Source organism: Pleurodeles waltl, chromosome 11 (genome assembly GCF_031143425.1).
Source record: "Pleurodeles waltl isolate 20211129_DDA chromosome 11, aPleWal1.hap1.20221129, whole genome shotgun sequence".
Classification (NCBI taxonomy): Eukaryota; Metazoa; Chordata; class Amphibia; order Caudata; family Salamandridae; genus Pleurodeles; species Pleurodeles waltl.
In genome coordinates, this window is record NC_090450.1 from 982,738,888 (window position 1) to 982,766,839 (window position 27,952).

At 44.1% G+C, this 27,952-nt stretch overlaps 2 protein-coding genes across 3 annotated transcripts in view; one reads left to right on the top strand and one right to left on the bottom strand.

Annotated features, from left to right (window-relative positions):
* The first annotated feature begins 2,579 nt into the window (after positions 1–2,579).
* The window catches only part of GOLGA3 (golgin A3), a 133,123-nt gene continuing 107,750 nt past the window's right edge, over positions 2,580–27,952 (top strand). The window contains exons 1-2 of one of the 2 annotated variants that reach the window (XM_069215266.1): positions 2,580–2,692; positions 22,148–22,445. In XM_069215266.1, the coding sequence (XP_069071367.1) occupies positions 22,313–22,445 (133 nt within the window). In that variant the 5' untranslated portion in view covers positions 2,580–2,692; positions 22,148–22,312. Of the gene's footprint in view, positions 2,693–22,147; positions 22,446–27,952 lie in introns of those variants that run through there. The other variant, XM_069215265.1, reaches the window with a different exon arrangement.
* LOC138265186 (uncharacterized) lies at positions 19,191–19,685 on the bottom strand. Its single transcript, XM_069212729.1, has one exon. It carries the CDS (start codon positions 19,683–19,685, stop codon positions 19,191–19,193), a length of 495 nt encoding a protein of 164 aa, XP_069068830.1.

The window sequence follows — 27,952 nt, forward strand, 5'->3', positions numbered from 1 at the left end:
AATCCCCTAATCTGGCAGGTGAAGCAGGCCCCTCACAGGAGGAGTAGCAAAGTTGAAGGCCTCAGAGAAGGCGGGACGAGCACAACCAGTCATGCAGACTCCAGGCAGTGTTTGCTCTGCTTGGAGTGGCAGCGGGCCATGTCAATTCCCGCTGGGATGTCCTGCAGCCCCATTGGGGTCAAATCTGGTAGGAAAAACAGAGCGGGCCTCCAATAACCCATCCATCAGCAGCAGCCATCTAGGCTGGCACACGCCGCAATGGAGACTGGAACGCTGCAGGTGCTACCGACCTCCAGCCAGTCCCCCGGCAACATAGACGGCCCCACTGATGTCCTCAGCCGAATGTTGTGTTGGATGAGGCCTCAAGGGAGCCTGCTAGTCGAAGGATCTTGGCAGATTATTACATCAGCCGGCAGAGCCCTCTACAGAGTGGCCATTTTGCTGTGGGCTTGGCTCTGCCCCCCTTGCATCTGTGTCCTTAGTTGTAATTGTAAATTGCATTTATATAGAGCTTACTACACCCGGCGAGGCGTTGAAGTGCTTTCTAATGAGTAGCACACTACTCCGAAACCCAAGATTGGAGTTAAATAATTAGTAGATTAGTAATATGTGCTTCCTGATTTCCTTGTATATTAATTGTGGTAAGTTTGTTAACTTTGTAGTCTTGAGTTCTCATGCATTTAGGACTATCTTGAGTAGGAACAGAATAAAGAAGTATATTAGAAAATGGAAGTTGTGAGTTATTATTAGGAAAAGTGGGCACATGCACTTGTTAGGAGAATAGGATAAAAAGGAGGTGAAAGTTTGAAAAGGACGTTTGGGAGTAGTCAGAAAGGTTTGGGATGAGTCAGGGAGAGGAGGAATGGGGCAAACGGAGAAGATTATTGTTAACAATTAACTTACATGAACATATACATTTAAAGATATGTCCACACATCTAAATATGTAGTGGCATGCATGCATATAGATACATAAACAAGACACCTACTAAAGTTTTAGTAGAAGGCATACGCCCCTCTAATTTTACACTCCTATACGCATAGAAGCAGCAATATTTAGGTAAGCGGATATACACATATATGTTGTGGCTAAGCATTCCCCCCCTCCCATACTAATGAATCTGCTTATTAAAGGAAGCATAGGTCATTGTACATGGACACGTATAACAGTAACCTCATCTCCATAGCTACATTTCCATGAGTCTGATATACACAAATATGTTGTGACTAAATATACAATGTTTTTAATAGATTTTTTTTTCCTTTATAGAATTTAAACTTCCCTTCTGAATCCCTAGGAAATTTTACAGTTCTTTTATTTCCCATTGGAAAGTTGTCTTTCCAGCACTTCCATCCTAACAGTAACAGTAACAGTAACCTCATCTCCATAGCTACATTTCCACGAGTCTGATATACACAAATATGTTGTGACTAAATATACAATGTTTTTAATAGATTTTTTTTTCCTTTATAGAATTTAAACTTCCCTTCTGAATCCCTAGGAAATTTTACAGTTCTTTTATTTCCCATTGGAAAGTTGTCTTTCCAGCACTTCCATCCTGGAAATTAAAAAAAAACTGTCTAACAAAAAAAAGTATCAAGAAGACCTGCCAAACACTGCAACATACACTCCAACTAACCCAATTCAGGCGGCAGACTACTGATTAATGAAGCCAAAAATGGCTTTATTTTAGCTCTCCTTCACCTGAAATTGCTGCAGTTTAAGCAGAAGTCAAAGGGGAAAATATATTCTCAAAATTTTGTTTTCAAAATCTCCCACTTCCCTGTTTTAAAATATTGGCGTGTATGCAGCAAAGAAGTTAGAAAAATGTTTATGCATGGCATGGCACCAAAGGGCACAGAGGGAATAAAGGAACATTGATTTAACTGTGAGGTCATCCCACATATTTACTTTGGAAGCACTTGTGTCTATCTGGTCATACCAATAATAAGAAACGACGGACAATGTTAACATCCTTAACATACGTACACTGTATGTCGGCCATTTCAGAATGAAATAATTCCACTGCCAGAGAAATATAAGGCTCACTCAAATCTCAAAAGTCACACATTTTTATATGTATAGCAGTAGATGAACAAATTTTCATTTATATATAGAGGAAATTATGCATTGCAAACACTTGTGTAATTGATTTAAATACTAGTACTTATATCGAATTAAATACTGGTGTTCATAATGAATGTCATTACTAAATATCAAAATGTAATAATATTTATCCACGGTTCATTTTCTAGGAAGTAAAGGTAAAATGGTGATGTTCTGTGTGTGTTTTAGCTGGTGGTGACATGAAATGTATTGTAAACTTTGTTGTGCGAAGATGGCGGCCGTATTAGTGAGTGTCGCAATGGCGCGTGCTCTCGTCCTCTGTTTGTTTCCATGCCTGTCATCGCACTCTGTTTGGCTACACCCCGTGTCTTGCTGGACACGGAAGTTTGGTCCTTCGCTCTAAAGGCTCCGGTGGGAAACACTGCTCCAAACTAATGGTTCCGGAGCTCGCCATCCCTAGGCTGCCCAAGCACGGACTGTGACAGTTCCGGCGATGTCGTTTCCGGGGGGAGGAGAAAGGGCGCGGCGCTCGCCAGCAGAGAGCCACGTCTAGGCAGAAGCGGCTGACAGGGAGCAGCGGCACCGGGAGGAGGGAGGGAGGCGACACCTGCGGGCGGCGGAGCAGGTAAGGGCGGCGGCGTACTGCCCCGGGGTGCGCGGCCTCTGCCGCAGGGGGTGGTGTCAGTGGGACCGGAGGCGTGAGCAGCCTCACCTCGGGCAGGGAGAGGGCTGTCACTGGGGTAACGGGCAGCTGTGGCGGTTGTGCCCCCGGGCTGGGGCAGTGGTCGGCTGTGGCAGTTGTGCCCCCGGGCAGAGGGCTGACTTCAGCAGAGCTGCTTTCTCCTGGTGAGTTCCTAGAGGGTGGGTGCACCCTGGGTGCACCCTCCCCTCAAAATCCCATTCTGTTTCCCTTCGAAGACCCCACCCACTCTGCACCTTTCACCCTGGCCCTGAGGGATGCTGTCCCTGCATCTGCACCTTTTACCCTGGCCCTGAGGGATGCTGTCCCTGCAGCTGCACCTTTTACCCTGGCCCTGAGGGATGCTGTCCCTGCATCTGCACCTTTCACCCTGTCCCTGAGGGATGATGCCCCTGCACCTTTCACCCTGTCCCTGAGGGATGATGCCCCTGCATCTGCACCTTTCACCCTGGCCCTCAAAGATGCTGTCCCTGCATCTGCACCTTTCACCCTGGCCCTGAAAGATGCTGTCCCTGCATCTGCACCTTTCACCCTGCCCGTGAAGGATGCTGTCCCTGCATCTTTCACCCTGGCCCTGATGTATGCTGTCCCTGCACCTTTCACCCTGCCCGTGACTGATGCTATACCTGCATCTGCACCTTTCACCCTGGTCCTGAAGGATGCTGTCCCTGCATCTGAACCTTTCATCCTGCCCTCGAGGGATACCTGTCCCTGCATCTGCGCCTTTCACCCTGGCCCTGAAGGATGCTGTCCCTGCATCTGCACCTTTCACCCTGTCCCCGAGGGATGCTGCCCCTGCATATGCACCTTTCACCCTGTCCCTGAGGGATGCTGCCCCTGCATCTTTTATCCTGCCCTCGAGGGATATCTGTCCCTGCATCTTTCATCCTGCCCGTGAAGGATGCTGTCCCTGCATCTTTCACCCTGGCCCTGATTGATGCTGTCCCTGCACCTTTCACCCTGCCCGTGACGGATGCTGTCCCTGCACCTTTCACCCTGCCAGTGACGGATACTATACCTGTATCTGCACCTTTCACCCTGGTCCTAAAGGATGTTGTCCCTGCATCTGAACCTTTCACCCGGTCCCTGAGGGATGCTGTCCCTGCATCTGCACCTTTCACCCTTGCCCTGAGAGATGCTGCCCCTGCATCTTTCACCCTGGCACTGAAGGATGCTGTCCCTGCATATGCACCTTTCATCCTGCTCTCGAGGGATACCTGTCCCTGCAGCTGCTCCTTTATACTGTCTCTGCATCTACACCTTTCAGCCTGCCCTCGAGGGATACTGTCCCTGCAGCTGCACCTTTCACCCTGCCCTCGAGGGATACTGTCCCTGCAGCTGCACCTTTCACCCTGCCCTTGAGAGATACTGTCCCTGCACCTTTCACCCTGCCCTTGAGAGATACTGTCCTTGCAGCTGCACCTTTCACTATGCCCTTGAGGGATGCTGACCCTTCCTCTCCATCTTTCACTCTACCTTTGAGGGATACTGTCTCTGCATCTGCACCTTTCACCCTGCCCTTGAGGGACGCTGTCCCTGCATCTACACCTTTTACCCAGCCCTTGAAGGATACTGTCCCTTGATCTGCACCATTCACTCTGCCCCTTAGTGATAATGTCCCTGCACCTTTTACCCTGCCCTTGAGGGATACTGTCCCTTCATCTGCATCTTTCACCCTGCCTTCGAGGGATGCTGTCCCTGCATCTGCACCTTTCATCCTGCCCTGGAGGGATGCTGTCCCTGCATCTGCACTTTTTACTCTGCCCTGGAGGGATGCTGTCTCTGCATCTGCACCTTTCATCCTGCCCTCGAGAGATGCTGTCTCTGCATCTTTCACCCTGTCCTTCGAGGTATGCTTTCCCTGCATCTGTACCATTTACCCTGCCATTCGAGGCATGCTTTCCGTGTATCTGCACCATTCACCCTGCCCTTCAGGCAGTGCTTAATTTGTGCTTGTTGTTTTTGAGGGCCGGCACCTATTTTTCTGCCTCAAGCATTTATTGCGAGAAAAAACACATATGGGAAACATACAATACATGTATCTCAGAAACTATAAAATGTAGCGATAAATGTAATCTGATCAGTATTTGTATAGTGTCTTTGTTGTTCGCCTTGTTTTCTTATAGTTAATGTTGGATAATATGAATGAAAAATCAGGGTCTTTTTTGTGGTCATTCATTTATTTTTCATTTACCTTTGTGGTTGGTCTGCATGTGCACTTTATTTTGTAAATAGGCATCGCTAACCAAACATATAGACTTTGTACCTTGTGGTATGTGTAAATGACCGGAATTTTTAAAGCAACTGCTTCGGAAAAGTTCTGAGATATGTTTGTGTGCTATTGATGGAAGTGCTATTAAATGGGCTTTGTTTGCCACCCATAGGTCAGTGGTGGCATGTTGTGAGCATGTCAGGGTTCCATGTAGCTTGGTCTTCTTGAGAAAGGTGAAATATATGTGGACCTTGGAAAACTGGTTTGTGGTGGTTACTGTTGGATGTGCGATGATGGCATGTCAGAGGTGATGTTGGGTGCATGTGTAAGTTTATTCTACTGTTTACTAGTAGGTTCGGATTAGGTAATGTTTGTATGAAAGTGTTAGCCAACCCTAGTGGTTGCATGCATATGCAATGCTTTGTCAAGCAACACCTATTCATTATTTACTTGCCCTAGAGAGAATAGGGTAAGCAGTATACATCAAAGCAGTTTCTAGGAGCTTAGCTGATAATGTGGTAAAAGTGAATGTGCGATGTCCTGCTGGGTGTCGTCTTATTTACAAAGACATATAGATACATTTCAGCATCATACAATCTTAAAACGTAAGTTTATATAAGACATTTAAAAAGCTTTTTTTGGTTACCCTACACTACAGGCTTCCCTGACACATACCATCAGACTTGTGAGTCTGAACAATCCAATTAAGATAATTACTTACTATTGTTCTAGACCATTGGTTATATGTCTTGTGTTACAAATATGTGTATATGGAATTTCTATAGAGCTAACCCAGCCAAAAGGCTACGGAGTGCTGTACATGGCTAAAGATAAGCATGGTCCACGAGTAAGAGAAGAGGAAGCTGGGCTGTGGATGTTTAATGCATTATGTAGTGTTCCTTAAATAGGTGAGCCTTTAACTCTTTCCTAAACTGGAGCAGCGCTGGAGGTGTCATTATGGATACGGGGATGTTTTTGTAGTGAAGAAAGTTATACACAAGCACTGGCAATGACTTAAGGTCATTCTTATCTCAGTGTGCCTGTTCTGTCCTTAATGCTCCTAGGAATTCCATAAAGTATTGACTCCGCCGTCACTCATCTGTGCACTCATTCATCAATTCATGTACCCACTGGCCCAATCTTGCGTTCCCTCACTTACATAGCCACAATAAAATATATACACAAACTCAAATACACATGCAAGATAAATTAAAATAATAAAAGTAAAAAAGAACAAAAAAAACATGCTGCCGACTAAACATGACAGATGTATGCTTTCAGTAACAAAACTAAATATGTCTTTGCAAGGCAATTTTGCAGTAGTATTATGCTTACTGTATCATTGTTTTAAATTTCTAGCATGGCAGCCATATTTAGAACCAACATCTTGGAATTGTAAAACAGTGATACAGTGTGAACAGTACCACTCCATAATGGTTGACTTGTTTAAAGATGTGGCTGTGCTTTCCAGAAGAAATGAGCGGCAAGCACTCGGCCCATTAGTATGTTCTAAGAAATGAAAATAAAAGAGAAGGCATGAAATGAGAGAGGACCTATAAAAGAAGACGAAAATGGAACACTGAAGGACTGATACACCGGCCTGGGCACTGAAGCAGACTTACTTTTAGGCATATTTATATGTGATCGCACAAATGTTGCTACTCACAGAGCAAGAGACCTAGTGGTTGAAGTGTGCTCCCGCCACCCTCCTCACCCTCCCATGCTTTATACGTTTCTCAATGGAAGAAGAGTGGAAAATTTAATTGTACAGACAAGTGGCAGAAAAGGATTGACCCAAAGCCCTCAATATATGTATATGTAATTACATTTATGTATACATTAACATTTTTTTTATTTTTTATTACGAGATCCTGGCTGGCAACTAATCCTATCAGGCCTTCTGAAGAAATTCTAGAAATGGTTATTACAATGCACATTTGTTTTCCCCTGTGGTTTGTCCGAGGAGGTAATCAACACCAACATCCTTTTCTACAAAGACAATACTTTTCATGTAACAAAAATCTATGTCTGCAGATTTTAACATTGCTAAAACAATCAACCCCTAAAGAGCTATTCGCGTTAACATATATGTTTCATAATACTTCCAGCTTAATGCCTTTTTATAAAATTTCTTAATAAACAGATCAGACTTATTGCATCTGAGTGGCTTTTTCCATGAAACAACCTGTCCTACAGCCTTTATCAGTGGTTTGTCATCATAACCAACTCAGACCGACAGTATTGACCATAAGCATTCCCATAAGAATATATCATGTAGTATACTATAATAACATTACAAAAATGTACAAAATTTGTCAAAATAATATAAAATCCCTCCTAATGGGACCTAATAGTGAATATCGGAGACCAAATCTTCTCTTTCTCTGCGGTCTGTTCGAGTGGGACACCAAAACTCCTGGCTACTACAGTAATCTATGAGATTCAGTGCAACAAAATACCTGCCTACCGACCAGCACAGTAAAACAACCCACCATTAAAAGCATATTTCCTTTAACACATGCTTTTCACAATGTGTAAGTCAGATCTACTGAGTTTGTCATGACTTTTCACAGTTAACAGTTCAAACCTATGGAATCTGACATAAAGTTTCCCAGTGATTTGATAAAACTTTTTACCTATGTTATTGGCTGTTACCCTAACCCAAAGAGGCCTATTGAAGTGCGCATATATTGGCTCCCATCATATATACCATTATAAAATTACACATTTGTACAAAATTACAGTTGGCAAAACAATATACAGTGCTTCTTGAAAGGATAGGGCCCAATAAGAATAAGCACAGTTAAAATGTTCTACGTTTAGGGTTTTCCAGTGTGACCAGCACTAAAACATTTGCAAACTAATATAATTTGTGAGATTCCTTGTAACAAATTCCTGTACATCAGCTACCAGCTCTAATACACTGTAGTGATAGTCTACACTTAAAGGCCTATCGTACAAGTACTTGTGAACATTTTGTCAGGGGCAGAAAGTATTGTCTTGAGCGTTGGCTGAGGGTTGCATCAATGCAGCTGAGGGCTGGTGGGCAGAATATAAATGTACACAGGACTATAAATCTACACTGCCATCTTGAAAATCTCAATTTTAGGCCCTAGTTACTTGAATATAAATCGGACTAAACATTATGTTTATCAGTTGGAATTAGTTAGTCATACTGTATTGCAGTTCACATCCGTTTGCCATGTCCTGGAGTTATTCTTGAGGGCTTGCTATCACTACCCTTGAGATGGAGTGCCTTGTTATCTAGCTAGTATTAAATATTATTGGGACAATGCTAAACAACAGCTTGTGCCTCGGGTATTGTCCAGTAACCAACTACTAGTAGAGGAAAGCCCGCACAATCTCCTTCTACCTTTTTAGTCATGTCCCTGTGAACAGTGTGCTTAGTAAAATATGTCATTAAATAAGGGAGTTCTGTGTTGAACAAAGCCTTGTCATAGCCTGAAACAAGATGGGCAGACATCACCCACAGTCCCACCTTTAAATGCTGTTTAGTGGACATTATTTAGACATGGTTGTGCAAGTTTTAACATGTATTTCCAAATTTGCCACTGTGTAGAAGTATTCTAAAATCTTGCAAGCCCCCCCAGCACAGTGTCATTTTCCTGGGTAAGACAGTCTGTGGGACTCAGTGGCACCCGAGTACACTGAAACCAGAAGATGTGGGATTTAGTTTGTCAAGGTAGCTCTATAAGTTGAACACTCACTAGTGACATATTTGCTACTCAGAATGCCATGAAATTTAATCCCAATAAGACAGATTTAGCCTTTTAGTCTTCCTTTCTTCTGACGTCAGTAAATCAATTACAATAGACTGATTATAGCATTTGTTATTTATGTTGCTTAGAGCTGGTATCATGTGCTATGTAATAAAATATAAGTGTTAGCATTTTGTTCAGAATTCTGTCCTTGCTGTACATTGTAATCAGGATAGAGCGGCATGAAATTATTGAAATTATTACATTTCCATCACATTTAGTTGCGTAAACAAGATATTTGCAGTCAGAAAGTTGTATTTTCAATTTTGTTCTAACTATAAAACTGGTCAAACTCAGCTTTTTCACATACCTTTGACTGGCCATTAATTATACTGATGTGAATATTTTAGGCCCCTTGCTGATTTCGGACTATTTTGGTGTAGTTGGTCACATTTTTTCTATTTAGTATTTCTGAAGGTAAACACCATAGTTGCTGCAGTATATTAAAAACATTAATATTTTTAATAAAAGGCTGGTTCTTTGTGTGCCCTTATGGGTAGTTCTTGTTCACAGTGAGAAATGTGTTTTGGCAAGGACCCTGTTGCTTTACAGTGTTTGCTAAACACTTCCTGATTGTCAGCAGCCCCTGGACAAACAGCAGTAGAGTATTTACAGGTTTAAAAGTGGTCCGTATGAAATTGTCTATCCGGTTGCAAACATCTTGCTCACCTACGTTGAGAATCCCTCGCTTATTGGTTTTTACATATGCCTTACACAATAAATAAGTCAAGCCTACTACCTTTGTCATAGCTTTTCATAATAAACAGATCCGGTTTATAGCCCCGGTCGATAGATTGCCACAGTAATTAACTTTGTCCTGCTGTGTTGAGCATATGTTTTCGCACAAAGCAAAAAGTGTGATGTAAGCTTTCCTTTTAATTGGAAGCACAGAACTTTGGCCCACTTGAATGCTGTACTGAAGAGGGAAACAAAATGTGGACGGAATCTAAGCCCCTTTCTCAGTAGTAATTCTGAAATCTCTCTTTCGGTTGATCACATAAGGTCAGGCAAAAGCTGCTCAGTCAAGCAAAATCTAAAAGGATTATTTTTTGTAAACCTCGCATTATGAGTTAAAGAATATAACGAGGTATATTTTTTTTAGTGTACCTTTCAGATATAAAAAAAAGTGCCTTGTGCATTGCAATGAAACCACTTCCTGGGAGGTGGAATGATACACCAGTCAGTAGTATAAGATGAGAGCTGTGTATTGCTCAGGGTTGATATAAGATGGGGTTGATTTTTATTCAAAGGTTGTATGCAATAAAGGCGACTTTTAAAAGGTTGACTACCTTAAAGTAGTTTTGAAATCGTCCCAGTAATAATGTTGTGTCGTTCATTATTACGTATGACAATTCCAGAAATATAGAGGTGAAATGTTTTTATTGCCTGTGTTCCTTAGTAGCCCATAGCACTTGTTATCCATGAGCCATTAAAGCGCTGAACTACCCCATAATACTACACTTCCATAAACTCAAAAAAACTCTTACTACTACTCCTTAACACTATTGTTTTCTGAACCCTAAAAACTCCTTTTACGCTATCCATCCCGTAACTGTAAAAATCTCAGACTACTTCTTAAGATTACCCTTATGTGAACTGTAAAAACTTCCCTACTATCCCCTAATGCTATCCTTTGTGAACCTTAAAATTCCTTACTGACCCTTCTTTCTAACCTTCCTAAAACCCTGAAAACATTGAAAAATCTCTTACAGATACTCTTCCCTTAACCTTAAAAAACAAAATCCTAATACTTTTTAACACTACCCTTCCGTGAACCCTAAAAGCCCTTAACTGTTGCTCGATGCTACCAATCCCTGAACCCTACCAACCCCTTGTTAGGCCCTAATGCAAACCGCTTACGAGTCTACTGCCCTTCTCCACCTCACTGCAAACCCTCCACCCTGCTTTAGCAGGATGATGCCTCCTCATCTCTGCTCCAAGTACACTTAACTTTGACACATAGGGCACAACGTTTTACGATTATTATTTTTTTTGTAGCCTCAGCTAGTTTTGTACTATTATTTCAGTAGACAACCTTTTTAACACAACCTTATTGCAGTCTTACTTTTTCCCTCAGCATTTTTATTGCAAACCTACCAAAGCAATGGCTGAAGTGCGTTGACCCAAGCAAGCTAATCGTTGAAGGGACCTGACCCAAGGCCTATACTGTGGCTGTTGTAAATTATAATTCTTGAACACAGGTCCACGGGCAAGCCAGACTGAAAAAATAACCTCACCCACACGTGCCATTAAAAGATCTATTTAGGATGAGTTAAATAAGCAACTCTGACCCATTTGCAGTCTTGCATTACATTTTAAAGAAAACCTCACCCATCCATAGTTTACTTTTCCCTTTTGCTACGAGAGAAATGGTTTAACTAGAGTAAGGTACTTGAGCTACTGTTATAGTTGGGATTAAGGGCCTCATTACGAGGCTGGCGGTCCAAGGACCGCCAGCCTCACGGTGATGGTCAGACCGGTGCAATGGTGGCAGACTGACCCTGGCAGGCAGACCCTCCAGGAGACCGCTGGACCCACTGGGAACATGATTAACAGTGGTTTGAGTTGTCCTCAGCCAGGGCAGCACAGAACTCTGCTCTGCCTGGCTCATTACAACTCAACTTTCTGCCAGCATTTTCATTGCAGAGATCCTGCCATGAGAAGGCTGGCAGAAAGCCAGTGCCGGGGCCACATGGGGTCCCTGCCCAGCACCCTCGGAATGCACCCTTTTGCTACGATATTGACCTCGACTCCCTTGAAGGAGTACTGTTCCTGTCGATCAGCCCGGTGGGAATGTCATAATACAATGTTCCCACCGGACAGCCAGTGGGAACATTGCAATACAATTTGTGGGGCGGATGCCACCTGTATGATGGTGGTGTCCTCCCCGTGAGTTTGGCTGTCAGCTCGTCTGGCTCCCCAAACCCATAATGAGGGAGTGAGAGAGAAGCCTCTGCTTCTTCTTAGCCTTGTTGTCACTATACTTGTGTCTGCTCGCTTTATGTATTTTTCTCAGTGTTCAAGTAATGGCGTTTAACATACTCTTAAAGGAGAAGGCCACGTTAGTGTCGTTTGATTGGAGGGCCTGTTTAATTCTTTAGAGATGTGGGATCCCTTGTGGGTTGTCGGGGGGGGCACATATGCTTCTTTAGAAAGGAAGAGGGTAGACTACATTGTTGTTGCTTTCTGTAGTGAAAAGCATCATCTTCTTGTATTAACTCCCAACCCCCTCTGTCCGTCTAGTGGAGCTCAGCACTTCTTAATATTTCTTCCACATTTCCCTCTAATAAGCAGTGCCAAACCTTTTTCCTTCAATTGCAGCATGAGACCGACCTCGATTGCATGTGAACTGTTAAAAAGTACAGAAACATCGCAAAACTACAGCTTTAAGACTCACAGTAAATATGATGCCTCACCCCTCAGATGTACAACATATTGTCTAAATGTACAGTATCCACCACCCACAACTCTGCCCCTTCAAGGTGAACATTGCCTTCTGCCTCTGATGTGCAGCTGTTCCTTAAAATAGGTAGTGTCTCCATCTCTTTATTTGTACAGGGTCATTTCCTACAAGTGTGAAGCATTGTCAGGCCCTTTCATTTTAATCATTACCTCCTTACTCCCCCTACATGTGCACGATTACCATTTATAACTAGTATTAGCAAAGCCAATTGACTTGACACTCGCTCTCATGTCCTGACAAACTAAATTATTTAAAATGTGATGGATTGAATGCTTGAATTGATCTAAGTGACTGATCATTACTCGGGCCGCATCCCAGTTCATGTTATTTTGCACACCATGTCACCTCAGTGTGGACCTAGCCATACACAGTTCAGCCCTGACACTCCCCAGTGGGAACAGTCCAGCCTGAACTGCAGGCCAGGTCCTCCCTGAACCAAAACACAAGAAACCCAGGATGGATTTCACCCTATTCATGGCTGGGTCCAAATTGAGGTGGCATGATGAGCAAAAGAACAATGCGATGGGGTGCTACTCTGAGCGATTGCCAGTGGATAGATAAACCGCAGGCATTCCTCCCACTGCCTTTTGTGTGTTTCAAGTTCTGACCGAAGCAATACGAATGTGTGCTGTTGTACTAAACACAAACGATTACTTTGTGTATACATTGCATGAATTAGATAAATGTGCGATGACAGAGTGTACTGTCGAGATTAAAATAGTCCTTCACCCATTCAATCCCTCGTGCTCGGAGGGAGGCAGGAGAATAGAGAATATAAGCACACAGCTGATGGAAAGAATGTGACAGTAAAGTGCTCCTCAGGACCGGTCCAAGATATGATTGACAGTGTCTAAAACTGTAGGCGGAAGGCTCCTTTGCGAAAGAAGCCAGTGGATTGAGGAGGCTGAACCTGCGTCCCTTAAAAATTGTATAGGTCAGTGGTTCCCAACCTTTTAACTTTTGTGGACCCCACATTATCATTACTGGAACCCAAGGACCTCCACTAAATCATTATTGGAATTCAGGGACTCTCCCCCACTGAGTCATTACTAGAAGCGGGGGATCTCTGCCTAAACATTTTCCATGATTTGAAGCACAAAACAGTACACAAAAAATAAAGAAACAAGCAGTCATCAAACACATACACAAATGATAACACATTTTATTTAATTTGCAAACAAATATAAAAAAATAAAAATGTAATTTTAATAGGAATGGTGGAGCCTTTCTAAATTCAACTGAAGCCACACATCGTCCATACTATATTCTGTTTGATGCACTGATCTCACGAATCAATATGAGAATACTAATTAAATTTTTAGCTTCCAATTTCAAATAGTACGTTTTAATTTTTTTAGTTGTACTTTTTGCCACTTTATTTATTTATATACACTTTAATAATGTGTTAATAGTGTTTCATTTTCTAACCAGTCACGGACCCCCTGAAGAGGCTTCGCGGACCCATAGGGGTCCCCTGGACCACAGGTTGGGACTCACTGGTATAGACCCCAGTATGTGCACCATGAGTGGCACAAGTGCCATTGCAACTTAAGCTTAAACATATGGCATGTCGTCTGTGGAACTGCCTCTTCCATAGAGAGGCATTATCACTCCAACCTGGCTCACCTGTGCAGTAATAGCCACCCCCCAAACGTGCATAGTTTATATTTGTTATTGCTATCAGTTTGTTCAGGAGTAAGGTGTAGGTTGCATTGGGAAATAGAATTCTCAGTACTAATATTCCACTAGGTAGGTGTAATTCTCAAGCTATCTTCTTGTGAACAACCTGACAAGCATCTTTCTATTGACATGCTTTTGGTAATTGCAAGGTGGTGAAAGTATCTGGTCTAACTGCAGGGCAGAGATGAGCATGCTAGGATGAAGTAATGTGCCTGAGGACTAAAAGTGCTATATCCATGAATCTGAACTATGGACAGCGCCAAGCCAGCTGAGGTACCGGACTGTTGGGTACGTTTCTTCACCAGGGTATTTTGTAATATTAGGTATTTTCTTAGCACTCAGTGTTTTTTGTTATCCCCCTTTGCTAATGCTCTAATAACCATTGTAAAAATCGCTTGACTTTTTTATACACTCTGATAATGTACAACAAAGTTTTGTAATAGGCCTCTTTAGTGTTCTTTGACGTCTCTGTGCCATGTGGAGGACCCCACTTAAAATAACCTGTCTAGGTTCTCTGATAGGTCTGACGCAGTCTCCAGACCAGAACTTTGCTGTGAAGTAGCTAGGTGGGTTGTTGTGACCTAAATCGGATTTTCTTTTTCCTCTGTAGGTCCATAGGTTTAGGCAACATGGATAGGGACATCTGAAAGATTTTGGGGACCTTGGGCCAAACGTATTTAGTGGGCCCCTGTTGTTAACAGATTTAAAATTATGATCCAGTTTGAGCTCTTTAATGCCTTCTCTGGCCATGACACCGAGAGTGCATAGGCGCACTCGTCTCAAATTCTAAATGTGTTTACATCTAATTTACAGGGATAGTGAAGTGCGTTTTCATTATTGTAACACGGTTGGAGAGCACCAATATTACTGGAAATAATCTGTGTGACACCCTCTCATTTCTCATATGTAAGTTTCTGTTTTGATCCAAAATCAAAAAAATATGGATGTTTTATGAAACATAAAGACAAGGTTTCTTTGCAGTTGACTCCCACACATCACCCAGTTTAAAAAATAAATTAAAGGAAAGTGGTACTTAAAACACTCTATTAAAGCATTATTCCAGGGCAAGACTCTGCAGAACAGAGCTGGCTCTTTCAGGGGTCCCCTGAAAGGCTGGGACCCTGGACCAGAGCCCACTTTGCCCATGCCTTCAAACGTCTGTGAACATTGGAAGCCTGAGGTGGGCCAACATTTTGGAATTCATCAAAGTATGCTCTTCCACCTGCCCCCAAGTGTACTGTGTCACATCTCACTGAAGGATTCAGTGTCTTTCCTCCCTGTTGTCTAGGTTCTGCGGGCTCGCCCTCATAAACAAATGCAATGTCACAAACAGTCTGAAAGCTTCATCTATTCCCAGCACGTTATCTAGCTTTATGTGGTGCCCAGTCAGACACTCTGAGAGGGTGTTCAAGATTAAAGTATAAAACGAAGGAAGAGATAAACAGTCACGATTATTAAATAACTTCAGCTGCAACGTAACTGTGAACAATGAACATCAAAGAAGAGCAGAATGTGGTGCCCTTGTTCTTTAAAAATGCTTTAACAGTATTTACAAATGAAAAGCTAACACAGAACGTCGTGAACCATTGCCTCCCTTCTACTGCTGGACATTTCCTTCTTACAGTCACTTTATAGTCAAGTGGACCTTTGAGTCCTCTTTTCTGTATGGAATGTGCAGGCCTTTTCTCCTTTCTTATCACTTAAATCGGTGCTCCCTGCTGTACTGCTTTGCTTCTCTGGCGTGACGTGAGTGACACAGAGGTCTTTGGCATCGATGCATTTCTTCTGTCTTCCCACAATTTGGGGTCCCCTACGCAGCCTTATGTCCCTCGTCCTGGTGTGATGTGTGACTTGTGACATGGCCACTAATTGGCATTCAAAGTCTCTTTAAGTTGAAGGTTAAAGATGGAGCATCCATATTTTTCTGCCAGAAATCATTTTAATTTCTCACCCTCCTACTTTCGCAACCTAAGATATCTCTTATGAAACTGCACTTCAAATGGCAAAAAACAGTTGTTCCTCTCTTGCAGAATAATTTCTTTCTTAAGTCTTCATTTTCATGATTTGCCCCACCCCTTGTGGCATCATGTGCCCACTTCAAATTATTGACCTCCACTTCAGTGGCCGTCCATGGCGCAAACCTGCCTCCATCTCGCTCCAGCCTCATTATTTGCAGTCATCACTTTCTGTCACCTAAAAGTTTTCAACATCAACAGCTACGTCTGTCATCCTCCTTGTCCTTAGGAACAAGGGACGGAGTCTCCGGAATAGAAGTGGCCCTCTACTAAGCTCACCGGATTTGGCCAATACCCTTCTTCCTACACATACCAGATTGTCACGTCTTGGCACTTATTTTTTGGTTTCTACTCGCCCGTAACAAACTGCACAACATCCTAAGACAGCAGTAGCTGCAAAGCTGTCATATAGAACTCGGAATCCAGTATTGGCCTGCATATCAAAATGTCCCCTATGTAACGTTCCCTATGAGCTCTAAGTCTGTTTACTTGATGAAAGTGAGTTTTCAGTGGTCCATTGTATCCAACAGGACTGTTGAGTATCCACAACTCATGTTGGAATCCACAATGAAACCATGAACATCTTCATAAAGAGGCTTTTTTAAACTGACAGTGGCTGACACTCCGCTCCAGGGGTTATTCTTTCCTTTGCGGTTTAGGAGATGGATGGTGAGAACTTAAACTTAAGCATTTTAACCCACACAAGGTATGCGGACAAGATGTTTAGAAAATGTGTATTTTTCTTTAATAATTATTCTAAGATCAGAACAAGTGTTTGCTTACCGCTGTGTGTTGTACAGTAACAAAGAAAACTAAAATTTACTTGTTTAAACAACTAGATAGGCACTTTTTGTTCTACCTTGTAACTCACCACTTGTATATTTCAAAGTCTTCTTTGAGACCCGTTTTAAGGTCTCGCCTAAGACTGCTTTCTGCTGTCTCTTGTCGAAAGACTTCCTGTGAATTATACCAAAAATGTACAGCGGGCCCAGGGCCAGCTCATTGCTCGCATTTGGTAGGGTTTCTTGTCACTCTCATTTGCTTGCTTCTTGTTCAATGGCTTATCTTCCCCCTCTTGTGTTTATCCCTCTTGTGAAGCACAGCTTCTTTACCATCCTTTAATTGGATGACATGTATCCTTTCACTGCTCACATTCAGGAAACTATTTTTGCAGTCAGCAGTCCGTTCAAGTGTGGCTGTTTTCTTGCTCTCTTCCTCGTGTGCTGCTTCTCCTTGCAAATACTACCCCATGCTACCTCCATCCTCTGCTTTCTCCTGGCGTCAGTCCTTTTTTTTTTTTTTTTTTTTTTAATGGCCTGCAGTCATTTGCTACCTAGCCACTCGTTTTTTGAAAAGAGCTTTCATACACTTTTTGTCTTTTTATTTTTATTTTTTACTGTTCCAAATAGTCTACTATCTAGAACCAGAAATAAAAAATAGAATGACAATGCATCATGCCATATGCGCGAACATGTGGTAACATGCGCACACATGCATCATCACACTAGGACAACATAGTGTAAATGTAAATTTGCACTTGTATAGCGCACTACTCACCCGTTAGGGTCTCAAGGCGCTGTACTCATACCGCTATGGAACCCCTCCTGGCTTTTCCCTGTGAGGTGCCCAATGCTGGGCACCCCCAGGGTGAAGCCAGGCATCCAAGCACTGTTGGGGCCGTTGTGGAGATTAAGCAAGCTATTGCCCAGAGTTGCAGAGTGGGACCCATTAATTAGATTAGGCACCGAGGCGAGAATTATCTGGTCCAAGGGAATTGAGCCCAAGACCTGCCGAAGCGGGACTTGAACCCTGGTCTTGAGCCAGATCTCAGCTTCAGGGTCTGCCGCTCTAACCATTGTGCCACACTTCTCCACATGTGCTATGTGGCATTTGCATGCGCGCACATAGGTGTGCTGTTTTATCATTATATATTTTTTTTATTTTAGCTGATGTTGCAAAGCACAGTTTAAAAGCATTTATTTTGCTGATGCTGCGCTGCATTAACAAAAAACACTGGCAAAGCCAAAAGGTCGAGAAAGTGATATCTATTGGCTTATTGGCTTTGCCAGTGCTTGTTTTTGTTCCCTTTCACAAAGTAGCCTCCGTCTGTAATGTTCCCTCATACAGGTAACTGCTGTATGGTTCAGTTTCACTTTGAGTTGGCTTACCTGATTAATATGCTATAGTTGCGTGTTATGAGTTGTGTCCAAAAGCAAGTCCATTGGACTTGAGTTGGGTTCAATGATCAGCCTTTTCTGAATCCCTAGGATATGCCTTGCACTTTCTGGGAGCAATATGGAGTGTACATGTTGGAAATCCTGGCAAAAAATGCCCATCTAAGACTTAAATATGAATCTAGTAGAGTACCACTATACGCCGATGAATTGATAAGTCTCATTGTATTGAGATACTTGTCCTTTGGTAGAATTTGATGGCTATGAGTTTTTACTCCGTTTGTGTGCCATTCATCTTTAGGCTGAGGGCTTTAAGTGGTCCGGGTCCTGCTGGAGCTCAGCACCGGCAGCTATAAAAAGCAGGTGCCAAGACGGGTCCCTTTCAGGCTCACCACTTTTGCCGCCACCCTCAGGGTGAAAAGAAAATCTTAACTCTGCAGCAGTACCACCTTATGTAACTTCAAAGAGACTCCTTACAGTTCTTTCACAGTCTCATCATTTCAGAGCTGAAGCTTGTATGCAAGTACAGGAAGAAGCAACAGCATATCAGTTGGGAGGCCCATTATGCTATGCACAGATTTTTAGCTTGCATGTTTTTAAGCCACGCCCTAATTAAATCGGCCACGCCTCTTTGAGACCTCCCCTCTCCCAGTTTTTTACTCCCACTTAATGTCCTGTTTAGACTGTACGTTCATATCTGACCCTAGAGGGCCCAAGCAGTGGATATGTGCTGTGACCTACGAATGTCACCCCAGCTTAAGGCATGCAAGTCTCCCTGTCACAGAAAAATACACCTCGGCAATAAAGACTGGCCTTTTTGGCAGAACCGGTGCCTGGGCTAAAGGTTCAGTGACCCAGAAAGCGAAGTTCCGTTCCCACTCAGAACGGGTTGCTTTATAAAGCTTGCACTACTAGAGAGTTCGCTGAAGCTTGCACTACTAGAGAGTTCGCTGAAGCTTGCACTACTAGAGAGTTCGCTGAAGCTTGCACTACTAGAGAGTTCGCTGAAGCTTGCACTACTAGAGAGTTCGCTGAAGCTTGCACTACTAGAGAGTTCGCTGAAGCTTGCACTACTAGAGAGTTCGCTGAAGCTTGCACTACTAGAGTTCGCTGAAGCTTGCACTACTAGAGAGTTCGCTGACGCTTGCACTACTAGAGAGTTCGCTGACGCTTGCACTACTAGAGAGTTCGCTGACGCTTGCACTACTAGAGTTCGCTGACGCTTGCACTACTAGAGAGTTCGCTGACGCTTGCACTACTAGAGAGTTCGCTGACGCTTGCACTACTACAGAGTTCGCTGACGCTTGCACTACTACAGAGTTCGCTGACGCTTGCACTACTACAGAGTTCGCTGACGCTTGCACTACTGCAGAGTTCGCTGACGCTTGCACTACTGCAGAGTTCACTGACGCTTGCACTACTGCAGACTTCACTGAAGCTTGCACTACTGCAGAGTTCACTGAAGCTTGCACTACTGCAGAGTTCACTGAAGCTTGCACTACTGCAGAGTTCACTGAAGCTTGCACTACTGCAGAGTTCACTGAAGCTTGCACTACTGCAGAGTTCACTGAAGCTTGCACTACTACAGAGTACATCGCCAGCTATCTTGGTAGGAGTAAGCAGTGGGTTTTTACACTTCTTTCTGAATTAAACTAATAAATTAGCACATTTGTACAGTAGGAAAAAGCAACCTGTCCCAATAGTGATTGTGAAGCAACATTATATTTGTATTATGCATGAACTAAATTGGCAAACATTTGGTGATTTTCCACGCGCTAGGGAGTCTGAATCCCAACTATTTCTGCTTGGCATCCTGGCTATGCCTTAATTGAGTTTTTACCAGTCAGTGGGACCTGTTAGGCTTGTCATGGCTCTACATATATTGTTGAAGTTGAGGAATTTAAGGCCAAATGTACTAAGAATCCTCTCTAAAAGTGGTCACAAATTGTGCACCGACTTTTACCAAATCGATTCTGATTTTGCAAACTGACCTATGTACTAATAGGTCAATTTGCAAAACCAACATTTGTTGCGGGTTGTAATATGACCTACCACATTAATGTGCATGAGGTACATCGAACATTGCAACCCACTACGATTGGTTACATTCACAGGAATGGTGGTCTTGTGAGGTCAGAAGACCACCATGTTTATGACTGCTTTTGAATAAAGTCTTCATTTTTTTTTTTTTTGTAAAATGCAACCCATTTTCCTAAAAAGAAAATGGGGCACGTTAAAAAAAAATAATAATAATAATTCAAATACCTTTTTATGAGTAGGTCCCGTGACCACTGCCTACTAATTAAAAATGTTTTTATAAACCTTTACAAAGAGAAAGGTGGGCCATTTGGGGCCCCTTCCTGCTTGGAAAAGGGTTTCCATTGCCTTTCTGTAGTTGGTAAAATATTAATATTTTACAACCGGATTTTGGGTGCAAAATCTGTCTTTGGAAAAGACACCTTAAACACGCCCTTTCCAAATATTGATTAGCTATGTAGCCACAAAACCCAAATTGCGATTTGGTATTGTTACCAGATCACACTTTGTTTTTTTTACGTAATAAAAGGCTGTTTTGTAACGTATTGAAATGGGTCAGCTTTTGCAAATTGGACTCTTTGTGACCACAAAGTGCCTTAATACGCCTGGCCATAAGTACCTTTATGTAGCACACACTGCTTCGTTTGTAGAGTTTAATTTTGTTTATAAACCATTTAAGGAAGCCTGGGTTGTTGTCTGAAGTCATCTGGTGACGCCTGATGTATTTGAACAGTATGCAGTAATGAAAGTGACCTCAGTTTTATTCTGAGAATTGCTCAAATTAGCGTGTTTATTTTATGTTTTTGAGGTTCCAGAGTCTTGTTAACAGTTCTCATATAGGTGAATAAAAGTGTAGTAGAATGACTAAATACAAAGCGGGGGCACTGATGTCTCAAGGGCGTTGGCAATATTGGACTGAGTCGTCCATGTCCACAGACTGCCAAGAAGCTACCTTTCCTTGTTGTATCTCCCTAGCCCTGAACACACCCACCCAGAGATCTGTGCAGTTGACAGTCATTAGCCTTGCAGGGGAAGTACATCTCCTCTTGCTTGCCTGACACTGTTGTTTGATCACTTTCATTGGCAATGAGCGGATCACTCTAATTGATTGAGTCTCGGCCATAGAGCCAGCCAGGCAGCCGGGTACCATCTGTCCAGGAATTAGTAAGTGATGGCTGAAAAGTTGAAAATTAAAACTGAGGCAGATTCAATTAAAGTGAAGAACCCTTTGAGTTTGAGGCTCTGACATCTTTCGATAAAGAACGACTAGCCATTTTCCTGAATAGCGGTCCAGGGCCTGGCCCAGAAATCCTGTTTGCTGCAGTAGCCTAAGAGACTGTTCCTCTTTTGTGCAATGTCCAAGTACCAGGTGCAGTGTGTGTGTTAGTGAATGTTGGAGGTCCAGGCTCTAGAAGACATGATGGTGAGAAGGTGGCTTCTTGCAAACTCCGAGGTTCATTGCAACTGGTTTCATTAGATTCATAGTATACAACGCCCCCAAAAAAGTGTAATCGTTTAAGATGAAATGCAGTATATAAGAACCCCATAGACGTATTCTTTGCAATGAATAAATAACGGCGTTTACCTAGTAGAGAGGTGGGGCAGGGTCTGCCCTTGGGGAGGTGCATCTTGACTGTGGACATTAAACCATGACAACTTCAGCATTTTAAGCTGTCTGAGCTCAGACTAGCTTTCTGTAGTTGTGCTGGGTCCATCCAGGAGTGCTGTCTCTTCTAGATTGTCCCGCTCCCCACTACTGGTGAACACCACGAAGACATTGACGGTCGATTGTTTAGCTAATCTTGTTGCATTGTCTTATTTAGTTATCTGTAAACTTGATCAACAAATGTATCTGAAGGCTCATGTAGAGATAAGTTACTGGTCTGTTTGTCAGTGCTTAGTTGCTTTTTGTGGTTCCCCTGTAGTTCTGAGAACGAGTCCAGTGGGTTTACTGATGCACAGAGCAGAGCGCCATCAACTGTTTCACTAACGGATCTCTTCTCTGTTTACTTGTTTCCAGGGGATACTGCATCTTTTTAATCACTTCCCAGTCCCCTCCAGGCATTGATGCCCTCTGTGCACACTCACCATGTGTTCTGCCCCTGATGGAACCGGTTCAACTCCGACCCGGAAGTAGATCGTGTGAGCACCCGCACAGGTCACCTGTGTCATCTTGGCTCTTACAATGGACCCTGCAACTAGCCAACAGGATGTCCTGGTCGGTAATGGAGCTGGCAATGGAATGGTCAGCTCTCGTGATGGTTTTTCTGAACACCGGGACAAGTTACCCCTGCCTGTTATGGGAGACGGGCTGAACAGTAAGTGTTGTGCCGCTCACATTATAACTCAGTGTGAACTCTTCCCATCGGTGCTTTGGTTGATGGAATGTGCAGAACAGTGCTTGAGCTGAGTGTGTGCCCATAAAGGGACCTGAACAAACGAATGAGCACATTTCAATACTGCACTTTTGTAAACTGCTAGGTGTGCACTTTATGTTTAAGAAGTCCGTGCAGGGGGAGGCGCTAACCCCTTCCTACAGAATATTGTAACAGAAGTTATTTTTATATGGCGCTGAATAATACACCTCCAGTTTATTTGCGCTGTAAATTACAGACCTTGTATACAAGTTATAGTACTCAACTCGCTTAGGAAGAATGGACGCCTGATTCTACTCTGCTAGGCTTTGAACTCTTGACCTCCAGAAAAGCATTTCTTTGATTTGTTACCAGCAACCTTTTAGCTCACTGAGCCATGTCCCTTCTGTATCCGGTCCCACCTCCCTGAAATGCCTTGTGAACTGTGCAGAAGAGAGGTCTGAGCTTCTTCTGTCAGAGCGGTGAAAGGGACAACAATGCCCTCAGCACCCCAGCAAGACGTGTGTGGATGAGGAAGTCTGTGAGGCACACCACAGAGCACCTGTAACCAACTAAAGCAGAATGTTGAGCCTTCTTTAGAGTATTGCAGCTTCCTAAAGATGTCCTCTTTTTGCACTGTGTTATAAGAAGGCGAGGTACTTTGTTGCATACTCGTTTCTTTTGCTCTGTGCAGCATCCGGGGATGTAAGACCTCCTGCATCTCTGCTGAGATGGTAGAGGATCTGGCCAGCTGTAATTCACATTAGAGCTGCATGTACTGTGTAATTTGTTGAAGCATTGAAGTGTGGGCTGTTCCAAATTTTGGGGGTATTTTTGGAGAAGGATCCTAAATGGACCTCTCTAAGATGGGGATCTCAGTCTGTTGTTAGGTCCTCCTGGATGGCGGGTCTATGGAGGTATGCTTTGGTGTATCATAGCTCCATTTCCCCGTAGCTCAAAGCTCTCCTCTTATGTGTAGACACGCCCTGCACACCACACGAATGGTTGGCCTTACATGTCCGGCTGGCGACATGTCGGGCTGGCGGATGGTGACATTCATTCAGAGCCCCTGTGCCCGTGCAGAGGGAACACCTACCTTGTGCTCTGACTTGTGAATTGTCGGTTTTCAGAGTGGACCAAGTGTCCTACGCTTTCTTGTCTGCCCATGAGAAGCCTGTGTGGATAGAAAGGACAATTGAACATGGCAGTCTTGACCATTGGCAACTGTCCTTCACTAGGTGTGTACCAAGGGCCATTATAATTATAATATTGTGCTCCCGCGCCATTTTTCACATAAATATAGATTTCCCGCACTTACAACTTAATCGTTTATCTGCTGCAAAATCTGCAAATGTGAACAAAAGAAATATTTTGTTTCTAGCTCAAACTGTTCAAAAATTACCAAAAACGCAGCAACACATGGTGCTGCACAGTGGAAGGCACTTTGCAAAGGTTGACTGATCACCTTTCTGTTGCTTGTTGTGATAGTTGGATGTTAAACTGGTACTAATGAGGTCAACCAATGCCCACACAGTGTTAACCAGTGTAAAAATCTCAAAATATTGAAATAATACCATCGCAAAAATGTGCCTCATTATTTGCATGTTACTGCTGCATAATTTACTCAACTGTGCCGCATAATTTGACTCTTCTGTGCCGCATAATTCCTGTGACCCTGTGTATACTTCCTGGTGGCCTATCTCTTAGAACGACGGGTGTTTCTTCAAGAGTATCATTACTATTTCGAGCTATTTGTAATTCAATAATTGGTCAATTTTTCCCATTTCTTGTAAGACATTATCTCTGCTTTAAAGCATACGGATCCTGTAGATGCAAGCCAGTACCGTGTGGCTTGTTACCTGCCATTATGCTTTTAATTCAGCTGCTACCTCTGATGTTATTACATGTGCATCCGGGAGCCTTTGTGCCAAAGACAGGGCATTAGATGGTGGTTCCACACCCGCTCCTAAAATCTGCTGAACGCACCGACATTTGCAGTTAAAGAACCAATCTACCTTATGCTGTTGACTAAATGGCCAGGAAGGCAAAGCGTGCATCACAGCTGCTGCAAGTCACGACACTCCCTGGCCTGGATAGCTTTCTATTCATACATTCCTATGTCTTGTGAGGTCGATTTCTGAAAGCACACAGTGCCATGTGGGCAGCTGTGGCCTTGATTCTACAGATTCCAGGTTTGTTCCAAGGACCCTCCATTATAGCACTAAATACAGTAATGCTTTATGGCCTGCCTTACGGTTTTAGTTGTGTCGCCAAAGCTGTTCCTTGTGTATTACAACAGTTTAATATAGCGGTTTATGTGTCTCAGATGGCATCTCAAGCTGACCAGTTCTCTGCTCCGTTTATGCAGAATGTCATGTTCCTCTGTGCATGCAAATCATGTGCTCATTCTTAACACATGAGAAGTCTTTGAGGGTCAGTTCCTCATACCAACTGGTCTGTTTCTCCATCTGCTGGTCCCAGGTAATACTGCTAACAGTATGAAATAGTTCTTCTTTCCAGGTCTGTCTGCTTCGCCTTTCATTTATATTTTTTTAGCAGTCGCTTGCGGTTCTTCACTGTGCAGTTCCTCCCAGATTTCCGTGGCATTGTATTTTGCTTTGTCTCTTTTTGTATTTCCTATTGGAATGTGTATCTCTATTCAGCATGGTTTGCACAGTATCCCAGGTGCTGGCATTCTGAGATCCCCGTGGCTCTGAAAAGTCTGCATTTCTGTCTCTGGTGTGAGGTCGTCTTTCCCAGTTACTTTGGTTTCTAATTTTACAAAGTTTAATCTGAAACATCTAGTGGTTGTTTTCCTGGGGTATTGCAGTCAGCTGGCTGTTGACCGCATAGGAGTTCTTCTGGGCTGACCCTGTTGGGGCATTTCTGTGCACCTTCAGAACTTGTTTTCAGGATAGTGGGTGCACGGTTTCTGCCAGGAGTTTGTTCTGCTGGACTCACCCTCTTGGGCCATTTCTGTGGACCTTCAGGATTTGTTTTCAGAATCCCAGGTGCATGCTTTCTGTCGGGATAGTGTTCTGCCGGACTGACCCTGTTGGGGCATTTCTGTGGACCTTCAGGACTTGTTTATGGGATATTAGATGCATGCTTTCTGTCGGGATAGTGTTCTGCCGGACTGACCCTGTTGGGGCATTTCTGTGGACCTTCAGGATTTGTTTTCAGAATCCCAGGTGCATGCTTTCTGTCGGGATAGTGTTCTGCCGGACTGACCCTGTTGGGGCATTTCTGTGGACCTTCAGGACTTGTTTATGGGATATTAGATGCATGCTTTCTGTCGGGATAGTGTTCTGCCGGACTGACCCTGTTGGGGCATTTCTGTGGACCTTCAGGATTTGTTTTCAGAATCCCAGGTGCATGCTTTCTGTCGGGATAGTGTTCTGCCGGACTGACCCTGTTGGGGCATGTAACGGGAGTGCCGCCGAACGCAGCTCCCAAACACCTGTCGGGGGAGGAACACAATGGCCCGGGGGCACGAGCGGGAACCTCCCTGCCATGACGTATGACGCTGAGGGCGTCATAAACATCAGAAGAGAAGACGGACGAGAGAGATCGGGGAAAAAGAAGGAGGAGCCGAGAACGCGGGGAAGCCGGAGTGAGGAGATCGCCATCGGAGCATCGGAAGAAGAGAGAGAGACCGCCGTGACCGGAGAGCCGACAACGGAAAGGGAAACCGCCATCACCAGGGGGCCGGAGGAAGAGAAGGACACCGTCGAGGCCGGAGAGTCGGTTACAGCGAGGGGAAGCACCGCCATCCGAGTGCCCGGGACGGAGGAAGAGACCCAGAAGTCAGGACGCCTCGAGGGAAGGAGGAACCACTGGGCAACTCCCGGCCCAGACGAAGAGAAATCGGGAGACCACCCACGTGCCGGCCGCACCCCGGGAGGGACGTGGCCCTCCCAGGTACGTCTATACCCTGCCTGGCAGACCCTGTCAGGCTGGCTGACAGGGAAAAGAGGGAGGGGGGAAGAAAGGGAGGACGGGAAGACCTCGTGAAAGAAGGGGACTTAGCAGAAAAGGAGAGGGGGACCTAAACTGCTTTAACCCACGGACAGGGACACCACCCGAGAAACCCTAAGAAAAGGAAAAGAAAGGGGTTTTCTTGGAGTAAAAAGGAAATAAGGGCACAATAACCACAGAGTGATACCCACCACCAGCACCAGCCCTACCTAGTCCACACCACCCTACTAACCCCTGTTTGAACCCTTGTCTTACCCCTACTTTATTCACTTACCTGATTACTTTTATTTTTTCTTTTTTCTTTTGGGAACACGGGAGATCGGAGGACGGAAAAACCAGACCGCCTCAAGACGGAACCAAGACACCACCAGAGACTGTAAAACCCAAGAAGGGCTTTGGGGAAATAGAAAATAGGGCTAATCTTGTGGAAAGAAACAAGAGAGAATTGGCCAACTTTAAATAAAACAGTTATTATTCCGTCAAATAGTGGTGCCAGTCGCATTCTTCCAATATCTTACATCATTCCGATAACGAACCCATTTACAGTGGTGTCAGAAGTGGGATATTGGAACAGGCGACAGGAGAACCCTAGAAAATGGAGGGTACGCCCACAATGGCGGATATGATGCAGCAACTAGCTGAGGGGCAACGCCATCTGCAAATTGTATGGGAGGAGCAACAGAAGGCAGCCAAGGTGGAAAGGGAGGCTCTGCAAAACGCGCTTAAAAGTCAGGCTACTATCATGGCCAACAATCAGTTGGTACATGACAACGCGATAAAGACTTTGACGGATACCATTGCAGCAACTCAGGTACATCCAAATGTACCTAGTTCCGTTTTGCAGAGATATCAGGAAGGCGAAGACCCCGACGCCTTCTTTACTAACTTTGAACGCGTCGCCATTTCAGCCACCTGGCCGCAGGAAAGATGGGGTCAATATATCGCTCCCTTATTAACCGGGACCCTCCAAGCAGCATATCAAGCGGTTAACCCGGGTGGGACAACACCCTATCCGGACATCAAGAAGAGCATCCTAGAAAGGGTCGGCTTTGATACAGAACACTATCGGGTTCGCTTCAGGAAGGCCAAGTGGGGCCCCTCTGAGAACCCTCGAGCTTTATATTTTAGGGTCAAAGATTTAGGTCTCAAATGGCTTGGACCCATAGGGACGAATAGGGAAGATGTTATTGAGGCCGTTCTCCTAGAACAGTATCTAGACGCCCTACCCGCCAATACTCGCCATTGGATCAAGCAGCACCCGAACCCCGACACGAATACTACCATTGAGCTGGCCTGTGCTTTCCACCGCTCCCTCGAATTCAAAACACCCCTTCCGCGGTTGTTACCTCAACCAGTTAGGCAAAACACGGGACAATCCGCAGCCTCGGGGAAAAGGCCGATAGAGGAACCGGGAAGGTTACGAGGGATAGAGAAGCCCTATGGACAGCAGCCCCAGTGTTTTAGTTGTGGGGAATGGGGACACATTGCCCGAT